This window comes from Netta rufina (assembly GCF_964035555.1).
Source record: "Netta rufina genome assembly, chromosome: 8".
Lineage (NCBI taxonomy): Eukaryota > Metazoa > Chordata > Aves > Anseriformes > Anatidae > Netta > Netta rufina.
The window spans coordinates 2,023,205-2,033,292 of NC_140131.1; the positions used below are offsets into that span (position 1 = coordinate 2,023,205).

At 58.4% G+C, this 10,088-nt stretch overlaps 1 protein-coding gene across 2 annotated transcripts; it reads right to left on the reverse strand.

Annotated features, from left to right (window-relative positions):
• Positions 1 to 6: 6 nt before the first annotated feature.
• Positions 7 to 9,258, reverse strand: AK4 (adenylate kinase 4). Of its 2 annotated transcripts, XR_014618651.1 has the most exons (6): positions 8,942 to 9,258; positions 4,586 to 4,705; positions 3,280 to 3,452; positions 2,819 to 2,937; positions 1,985 to 2,180; positions 7 to 1,835 (listed from the first exon to the last, which is right to left on the reverse strand). XR_014618651.1 is itself a non-coding variant. In XM_084290978.1 (5 exons), exons 1-5 carry the CDS (start codon positions 9,084 to 9,086, stop codon positions 2,066 to 2,068), a joined length of 672 nt encoding a protein of 223 aa, XP_084147104.1. In that variant the 5' UTR covers positions 9,087 to 9,258; the 3' UTR covers positions 7 to 2,065. The 2 variants fall into 2 exon arrangements, 1 of the variants encoding a protein (XP_084147104.1); XM_084290978.1 differs by having other exon boundaries at positions 7 to 2,180.
• Positions 9,259 to 10,088: the final 830 nt, after the last annotated feature.

Below are 10,088 nucleotides of genomic sequence, written 5' to 3' on the forward strand. Positions count from 1 at the left end.
AGCAGCACAGCGGTGGCCACTCCCCAGGAAGAAGCTGCAGGAGCAAACGGGGGGCGCGGGCCCCCAGTGCCCCCCACGCGGCACCTTGGTCCTTGCAGGATGCTGGAGGGAAGGGGATTCAGCACGGAGCCGAAGGAAAACACGGCAAGGAGGGAAGGCGAGGGGCTGGGTGCGTGCCGCTGCGGGGTTTGGTCTATGAAAGTGCACAGTACAACAATTCTTGTAGAAAAATCCATCCCGAGGGCTGGAGGCATGCGTGGTCGCAGGGCTTCTGCATCTACAGAAGGGTTCAGAGCCTTGAAAACAAGTGCTCGGGGTCTTTCCTGGGGAAAACCCAACTGCAGGCCCCGGGCTGGGCAACACATGGGGGATGGATGCTGCTCTGCAGATGCCCAACGGCTTCTGGCTCTGTTATCAGGAGAGAGCCAGAGCAGAGCTGCCTCTGACTGAGCCAGCAACCGTCAGGGGCTCCTCTGGCGGCATTAAGATGTGCTGAAGTTTTGCACAAGCAGCCAAAAACAAACCCCAAAGTCAGTTCCCCCTGCCCTGCCAGAGACCTTCTCTCCCAGCAACAAAACAGCGACACTTCAGCACCAGAAACTTGCCCAGGCCGCTCTAATTGATGGCACGGGGGTGGGGTAGCGACAGCTTTTCTGCAGCCCTGCTGCGCTGCCCAGCTCCACCGGGGCAGGCAGCTCAGCAAAGCGTTCTCCAAAGTGGATGCTAAAACTCTGTGCTTTTTTTTTTTTTAAACCTTTAAAAATACACTTCTTGCTTTTTTTTTTTCTTAAATATATAGTCTATAAAATAAGGCAACTCGAGGAGGCCAGCAGAGCATCCCCGCGGATTGGGTGCTGTGCCCCCGCGGGCTCACAGCACGTCCAGTTGAGAAAAGCTGGGGTCTGTGCCCAGGGCTCCTGCACACGGGGCAGCAGCAGCACCCGCAGGGCCTTTTAATCCCAGTTACACAAAGACATCTGGGCAGAAGGGGCACGCTGATGCTGTTTCAGACAAGGTGCACGCTCATGCACATCACTGCTGAAGCGGGCTGAGCATCAGGGCACAAACATTTTTGGCAGCCCTCACGGGCAGCGCAAGAGCCTGCAGCCACGGGGGGCAAACCCCTCCACAATGGGCATTTCCTTGGGGAACAGCCCAGGTTTCCACAAGGACCTCGGGTAGAAAGGCAGCAAGGAACAAGGAATGACTCGAATTCTCCCCCAGAACGCAACGCGTTAAAATCAGTCTCTGGGAGAAGCTACAACACCAACATGTCTCATGGTACGAAAAGCTACGGACAAGGTAAGCACGAGGAGTGCAGCTCTGCCCTGGCTCTCACCTGCTCACCTGCCTGCTCCACGTCACACCAGCTCAGGACAAGCCGACTGTATAGCAGCTTTTCAAAATGCATTTTTTTTTAAATCATCCCTCTTCATAAAAAAAGCACAACTATGTAATTTACCTCCCATGTTTTCCCTCTTCTGTTTCTATCACTGGAAATGCGATCTTCACATTTCTGAGCTCTGCAATGTGAACGTTTTCTGTGTTCCTCACCAATTCCCATGGGGCTAAGTCTCGCATTCTAGAGCTTTATTTCTCTAAGAAATAAACTTAATAGAAAATAATTTAAAATGAAAAAAAAAAACCTACAACAGAGTGATCTGCAGTAAACAGTACTGTGGAGCAATGGAATGACGCATTATAGGCCTAGAGAGAGGCTGGGGTTTCATATGGGGGTGGCAGAGAAATCATGGCAAGTTGTGTAAACCTGACAGAATCATTACCTAGGTTTGCATCACTGATCTGTGCAGTTGGATCACCGGCAGGAATACTTTCTAGCCTCAGAAGGAAAAAAAAAACACTTATTCTAGCAGACTTGACCTTATAAGCGAAGACCTCTTCACCCCGATGCTGGCTGTGACTGTGTTTCCACAGCTGTTATCCAGCACGCCTGGGGAAGCAGCCGTAGGGACTGCATGATCACCTAATTTGAGCACAGCTCCAGCACGGTGCAGAGAAACCAAACACGTTATCCCCTCAGTCCCTGGTCCTCCACCCGACCGGGTTAGTTTTCCTCCTCTGAGTGCAGAGGGGGGATCTTGTTGGAAAGCAGAGCGTACACGTACGGCCAGATCTTGTTGGTCTCCGTCCCCGAAAACGAGTGCAGGATGCCCCTGCTCCTGGAAGAGAGTTGAGAGGAGAAGTCAGCACCAGCAGCACCCAGGGATGGGACCCCTGCAGGCAGGGCGTGCTGTGAAATGCTTCTGCCTGCAGAGCAGGAGCACGAGTTAAGTTGGGGAAGCTTGCCCGTGGCTTTCTGGGCTGCAGGAGGGGCAGCGAGGGGTTAGACGTGTTCACACATGGGTGGGCTGAACCCCAGCAGCCACCCCTAAACCCACCACACACCTCCCAGTTCCCACGGGAGCAGCAGCTGGAGAACCCCTCTCACCTCCCCTGCAGCGTGGATGCTCCCAGTCCACACATTTTCTGCCACCCCTTGCCCTGGCTTCTCCTGCCCTGCTGCCAGCTGCCCCGTACTTCACCTAAAAGGGCAGGGGCCTCAGCCTGGTTTTTGCAGGGCAAATAAACCACCCCGGGCTGCAGAGCACAGGGGGTTATTTAATGAACTCCTCAATTTATATTATTTGAAGCAGCACAGAAAGATGCTGCAGGTTCTGTGAGCACAGTGAAGCGCCCTCTGCAAGGCCACCCCCTCCGTGGACCCCGATGTGGTGCTGAGCGCAGCGATCTGCCCCCCAACACCCAGCAGGGGCCATGGGCACGCTGTTTTAGTTTTTTTTTTGCATGCTATACTCACTTGTACAGCTCTATCACCGGCTTGGCAGCGTCCTTGTACTTCCTCAGCCGGGCAGCGACGGCCTCGGGTTTGTCGTCCTCGCGCTGGACCAGCGGCTCTCCCGTCAGGTCGTCGATGCCCTGAGGAAAAGCCAACACCATTTGGGGGCTGCAGCTCCCCAGAAAGCTGCCCCAGCTGCCCCGTGCCCCGGCTGCTGGAGGCAATTAACATCTAAGCACCTTCCTGCGGCGCTTAACACAAACCTCACTTGGCTGAGTGCATTTTGCACAACTCCTGCGGGACAGCTGCCAAGCACAAAGCCCTCCGGTGCCCCGCAGCCCCCGGGTCTTACTACATGGGATTTCTTCCCCGGTGGTAATTTAGGATCGTGCCAGCCCGCCCACGCAGCACGAGGCGCCTCTGACCTTTGCCTCCCTCCAGGCGCTCTGGACAGGCACAAAGCCAGCGCTAGGGGCTCTTACGTGCACGTGGGGCGGGTTGAACTCCATGTTGTAGACCCTGCCGCTCGCCGGGTGGATCCAGCGGGCGCTCAGGCGGTCCTTCAGCGTCTCGAAGGGGATGTTCAGGCTGATCACCAGGTCCAGCTCGCAGATCCTGTCCAGCGCCTCGGCTTGCCCCAGCGTCCGCGGGAAACCTGCGGGCAGAGAAGGGCTGGGTGAGCAGCAGGAAAGCATTTCTCTGCCCTCCCCGCAGTCGTGGCGCTGTAAAGATAGCACAGCTCCTCGCTGCAGCCCAAACGGTGTGAAAGAGAGGCATCCGCCAGATGGCTGCGACAAAAAATAGCTCCTCCAGCACCGGCTCCCAAAATACAGCACGCAGGTCGCTGCGGGCTCGTGTTCTCCAGAGAAACCACATCCAGCAGGAGGACCTGCCCCATCTCCCCGCCTCTCCTGGGCACCGCAGAGCTCAGCGAACACCTGAAAAAACCCAGGTTTTACCCAAGCAAAGAATTATTAGCTGAGAGCTGGTCAGGACACCACCACAGCTAATGAAGGAGTCGTTAGGAGAAAGAATACATGAGGTCTGCTTTGCCACGTCTAGTCAGGCTGTTATTTGGGTATGGACTGCTTGAAATCAGCACGCTCCTCGCTCCTTGGGGCAGGGCATTGGGCACAAAGTGGTGGCAGGACAGCAACTCGTCCCCGAGCTGTGCTGCCTGGGGGTAGCTCCCGTGCAGCACCACAAACCAGCCCAGAACAGCCCCGTGCTGCACGAACCAGGATCTGAGCGCTGGGATGCACACTCGTGGATGTGGAAACACTGGAGTTTTAACACAGCAAAAGTACGGAGTTGTTTTTACAGCGCTGCTCACTGTGCGATTTGCCAACCAACAGATGAATTAAGCAGCGTTATCCTAAGAGTGATGAAATTTTAATAGCAAGGACTGAGTTTGGGGTGGTTCCTCCACCCACTTTCCTCTTTTTGTGCCTTAAAAAATAGGAAACAATCAAAGAAACCCTTCAATATACAGAAATGAGGCTCCCAGTTATTAATAACTGGCTATTCCTCCTCTTCTCACACTCCATTAACTCAGGGGCTGCTTCAACCCAGCCTGACCCCACAGGGCTCAGGGTCCCAGCCACCCCTCCCGAGTGCTGGCCCCCAAAAGCACTGCCCTTGTGAGAGGTTGGGTGCCACCTGCCCCAACTCCTGCTGCCAGCAGGACCCCAAAAGGCACCTTCGGTCTCTCTCCTGCTGCTGCAAAGCCCTCGGCAGCACAACGATGTTCGAAAGGCCCCCGGGAGCCTCCTGTCTGGATTCACTCACCGTCGAGCAGCCAGTGCTCCGCTCGCCGCTTCTCCAGCTCCGTCATCATCACGCGCGTGATGACGTGGTCGGGTACCAGGAGGCCTCGCTCAAGGTACTGCTTTGCCAAGACGCCAACTTCTGTTCAAGTTAAAGAAAATTAAAAAAAATGAATGACGTTTCTGCTTAAAAAACACCGCTCCCCCTCAAATTCTGTCTGCCCTCTGAGAGCGCTCATCCAGGAGCCTCTCGGCAGCATCCCCGTCCTCAGAGGGGACAAATTTGTACATCTGCTGTAGAAATAATCCCACTGCACAGAACCACAGCGGCCGTCACTGCGCTTTGGAGAAGTTTCCAGTGAAGTTAAGACGAGAAATGATGCGTTTGGGTAACGTCTGGACAACTGGCAGCACCTGGCTCGCAGAAACCAAGTTTGCCTCCTCCTCCTTCCACGTCCAGCCGTCGCCGTGAGAAGCTGGCACTACCTTCCGGAAATTACCCCAAGAGGTGCAAATTCAAGATTTCACACGCAGGCTGCGGCAGTAAACAGGCAACATCAGAGAGCTCGTTTGGAAACACAAACCTCAGAGCCCTCACTGCAGCTGCTGAAGGCAGAACACGGCTTTCCATCCACCGGGCTTTACGACTTCAGAGGCTCAGCTCAAAATACACGCAGATAAGAGAACTATTTCCCAGATCAAACACCTGAGAATATAATTGCAGCGTACCTGCAGGGCGAATACACCTGAGCAGGCTCCTGCTTGATTCTCCCCCGCATCAGCTGGAGCTGAGAAAGTGCTTCGGGAGGAGCCCCGCGGGGCAGTGAGGGCTCCCTGAGGGATAAACCTGGCCAGGACCCACCTGCCCTGCAGCCTCGGCCACCTGGGCAGCCAGCAGCAGCCCTGCTTCCACTTCTTTTTCCCATTTTTATTGCAGCTTGGGTACTTTGAGCAGTGAGGAGGAACGCTGTGGTTTCTGCCTGCCCCCAGATGGTGAGAAAAGGGGCCTGAGACAAATTCGGCTGGGTCTTACGTTACAGATTACCCACAATTTTGTCTTAGGCACTCGGAGACACAGAGAAACTATGTGGAAATAGAACTGCTCCTTGGCACCAGCTGGGGCAAGTCCTGCCCCAGCCCCTGGAGAGGCTCTGCCCCTTCTGTCTGCACCAGGACCAGACCAGCTCCCCTTCCCCAAGCAGCTAACACAGGGTTTGGAACCAGAAATTAACATTTTGGCAGATTATCGAGTGAGGCCAGCATGTCCCAAAGCACCGGTCCTCCACCTGAAGTCCCACGAGCCGTGCTGCATGGGGCTGGCTGCTGGGGTTTTGCACCGATGGCTGCGCACAGAGGGAGGTGCAGGAGGGGCAAAGCCCCCCCAAATCCCAACCCGAGTGGGTTTGCTCCCTCCTCTCTCTCCACCAACCTCTGCAGCACCGCCTCTGCCTGAGCTTGGCCCCATACTGGTCCCAGTATTCATTACTGGGGACTTTTGAGCACGGCGAGCTGCCTGAAGGAGAAGGGGCTCTCCAGGCTCTGCTTTTCCAGCCTGAAACACCCCAAACGGCGCCGTTCCCGACAGGCAGCAGGCTTTGTGCAGGACCTACAGCTCCCGGGGAGAGCCCCTCACCTCCACCCCAAAATTACAGCAACCAACGCCGCCGAGCAGCTCCGCACCCGGTGCCTTTCCCAAAAACGAGCTCGATGCCGCTGCCCATACGGCGATGGGGAGAGAACATCGGGTCTTGTGCAAACAGCACCGAGACCTCGTAGGGCAGAAATATTAATGTGAAAACTTTACTCTTCTTCACTGACAAATCTTCCTCAGCCCGGGCACAGCATCCCCCTGCAGGTCCTGGTGTGACGGGCAGGGGTTTTCACCCGCCTGGCCTGGCGCAGATCCCACCCAGGGGCCAAAATCCACGCTGCTATCGCCCCGTCCCGCTAAGCTAACGACCGCGGGACTTCAGACCCTGCTGTCCCCGTCCCTTCCCGGCTCAACCCTGCACCCGTGCCTCTGTGCTCTTATCAGCAAAGCGGGTCCCAGCCTCCAGCAACGCCTCCCGCTGCGGCTGGGGGCTGCGGGGGCTCGAGGAGAGGCTGTTCCCAAACACAGGGAGCAGGAGGCTGCGGCTGGAGGCACCGTGGAGCACCAGGACTTCGTTTGCCAGCAGCCCCCTGGGCAGACCCTGCGAGATAACGCGGACTTTGGGCCCCCCGGGGCAACCTTTTGCATGATTTCTTATTTAGGTTCCAGCAGCGCAGCCTTAATGGAGAGGAGGAGCTCCGGGTGGTTAATGCAGCACTGCCCGTGGTTATCTGTGCACCAAGCTGGAACAACCCCAGCTGGACAGGGTTCTCGGAGCCCCCAAACCACTTCCCCAATGCAGGGCTCTCACTTTCACCCTGTCTCTGCCAGCCTGGCCTCCCTCTGGGGAGCTGGAGCACGGCACAGCCACAAACCTGGGGATGTCACTGACCCCCCTCCCACCCCTTTTAGCTCACAGTTCCCACCATCACAGCACCCTTCTGCCCCCAAAGTGTTGCAGCGAGCAGAGACCCAGGGCGTGCAGTTTTACTGAAATTAGCTGAGCCCTGCTGACACCCCGGGACGCTGCAGGCACCAGAGGCAAAGAGCTGGGCACTGGGACAAGAACCGGCCGAGGAAAACGGTCACTGCCCTCCAGTACCCCCGGCACAGCACCAAAAGCAGTTTCTTTACCTCCTGCTCTCCCGAGATCCAAACAAAGCACTTTTGCACAACAGGGCAGCCACGAAACGAGGCACTGATTAACCAACACATCCGTGGCAGCGGATGCACTCGCCGAGTCACTGTTACAAAACCCCAAGGGTTCCAGTGGCAGCGGCACACCCAGCCACCCCGCAACACGTGGAGCTCTGGGGCTCACTCCGTGCGGGATGCTCGGGTGTCCTCCGGCTTCCTAAGATGGGAAAATCACCTCCAAATCGACTCCTGCACAGTTTCCTTGCCCAGAGGCTGCTCTAAAACCCCTCGGCGGGTCCCTCTGGAGGGCAGCGGGGTGTCTGTCAGACTGGCCTCAGCTCCCCTACAATGCAAAACCAGTGGCACGGATGACAAACTCAGGAAGGGAATTTACTTCCATCCAGCTTCCTCCAGAGCTGGCACACCGCTGCGTGGTCATGTAACAGCTTGTCCAAAGCAAACAGCAAAAAAAAAAAGAAAGGAAAAAAAAAAAAAAAAAGCAAACAGCTGCACATTACCGAGAGCTATGACCAGAGGCGAAGGCAAAGGTGGCACCTGAAAATTACAGCGGCTTCGCTCCCTAGCAGCCTCACCTGAGTTTCCACCCCCGATCCCCACCCGCTGCTGCACCGCTTGGTCTTCGCCCAGGTGCTCTGCGGCTCCGCCAACAGAGCTATTGGGATTTTCCAAATTTCGAGCCTCTCCCCAGGGGAAATATTGCCGTGCTTTTTTTTTTTATTATTATTTATGGAAGGAAATCTGGGTATTTTTAAACGAGCCTGCAACGCCCCACGGAGCACGCAGCTCTGAAAGTTTATCCTCCCCTTTTTTTTTTTTTTTTTTTTTCCCCTTTCTCGTCACACCTCGAAAAAGGCAAAGCGCGGCTTGTTCCTCTGGGCTGTTTTGTGTCGTTTTATGGCTCCTCTGAGTCAGTTTCCTCCCCGGGGAACAGCAGCAGCGTTGGCATTGCCCAGCCACGGCTGGGGACAGCCCCACACCGCCCGGTTGCTGGCTCCCAAAACTTTGCTGGATCCATCACGGGCCGGGATGGCTGGCCCCGATGAAGCACATCACAACCCGTCAGCTCATAAAAAAGGGCTTCAGATGCGAAACACGGGGTGGGTTGGCAGTACTGTGCCCCCTGATCCTGGAGGGCAGCTTATTAAGGAGCGGGGCTCATAGGGTGCCCCGTGCCACCCCGCTGGCCTCGCCACAGGGGATTGCATGGCACGGCACAGCATCGGGACACCCCATAACCCACAGCAAGCTTCCCAGAAGGGTTTCCCTGTGGAAACTTGTATGTGCCCAGAGCGTCCCTCGCCCCACAGGTGTCGCAGCAGGCACAGGGGGACCCAGGCTGCGTGACTGAACCCCATTCCTCCAAAACCCTTGTGTTAACACGGAAAACCCGCAACCCCAGGTGCCGAGGCTGTCCGTGGGTGCTCGTGCAGCTTTTTTTGGCTGTGCCCACCTGGGGCTGGGGGCAACCCTCAGCCCGCTTCTCCCCAGCACACCCAAGATGGAGGGAAGACCACCTCATCCCCACAAAGGGGGGGGAGATTTCCCCTTAGGGTTTCGCCCCGAGCTGTGAGCGACCCCGACCCCATCCCCACACCGCCCACGACCCCGGGGGGCACCCCGGGCACTCACCGCCGCCCCGGCCGAGGCTCTCCCTCAGGAACTGCCCGCTGGAGAGGTGCTGCAGCCCGAAGCTGCGGGCGATCCTCTCGCACACCGTCCCCTTGCCCGAGCCGGGGGGGCCCAGCACCACAGCCCGCAGCACCTTGGACGCCATCTCCCTGCGGGGCAGCCCCCCCCCCCAGCACCCCCTTCCCCCCAAAAAATCTCTCGCCTCACGCAGCCTCCCCCGAGGGGGGATGCGGAGCTGGGAAGGGGGCACGCAGGGGGGGCCCCGCCGCCTCGCAGCCCCCCACCACGGGACCCCGCATGCCGGGGAGCCCCGCAAAATGGCGTGTTAATGGGGGGGGGGGAGGGAGCCGTGCCGAGCCGAGCCGTGCCGTGCCGAGCCGCTCACCCGCCGCCCGTACACATCAGCACGGAGCAAGGAGGGGGGGGGACACGGCCGCCCCCTCGGGCCGCCCCCTCGGGCTGGGCACCCTGGGACTTGTAGTCCTGCAAAAACCCCCCCTCCCTTATAGATGGGGCAGGGCTGGGCTCGGTGCCGCCTCATGGGGCTGTGGTGACAACGGGGGGAGCACCGGGGGGCGACGGGGAGAGCACCGCGGGGCGCCCCCTCGGTGTGTGCGGTGTGAGGTGGTGAGGGGGGGGGGCTGTGAGGGGGCACCCGCGCGTGAATTATATGCGCGTGAATTATATATGCGTGAAACATATGAGTGTGCACGACACGCGCGTGCACGATATGCTTGTGAACGACATGCGTGTGCGCGATATGCGCGTGCACGATAGGCGGGTGCCCCCTCCCTCCCTCCCTCAGGAAGCGGCGGGCGCATCACATGGCCGCGCGGCGCTGCCATAAACACGCCAAGATGGCGGCCCTCACGCCGCCCGCCCGCCCGTGCTGCGTCACGGCGCCCCCCGGCCCCGCCGCCAGCCCTCAGGTGGGTCCGGCCCGGCCCGGCCCTCAATGGGGCACCGCGCTGGGTTTGGGGGGGCTTCCAGCGGGGACCCCTTTCCTCAGAGACCCCCCCCCGGGTTTCGGCAGAGCTGGCCGGGCGCGGTGCTTCCTCCCCCCCCTTCCTTCCCGTTGCGCACTGCTGTTTTGGGGGATTGGGGGAGCGGGCGGGGGGCTGAGGGGCGCTGAGGGGGCTCCATGGGG

What these genes read in the sequence shown, in the direction of transcription:
- AK4 (XM_084290978.1), bottom strand. Translation starts at nt 9,086, where the DNA reads ATGGCGTCCAAGGTGCTGCGGGCTGTGGTGCTGGGCCCCCCCGGCTCG. An exon ending in GAGCCTCGGCCGGGGCGGCG is followed by an intron (nt 4,706 to 8,941) that starts GTGAGTGCCCGG and finishes TAACTTGAACAG; the next exon opens with AAGTTGGCGTCTTGGCAAAG. An exon ending in GGAGCACTGGCTGCTCGACG is followed by an intron (nt 3,453 to 4,585) that starts GTGAGTGAATCC and finishes CTCTGCCCGCAG; the next exon opens with GTTTCCCGCGGACGCTGGGG.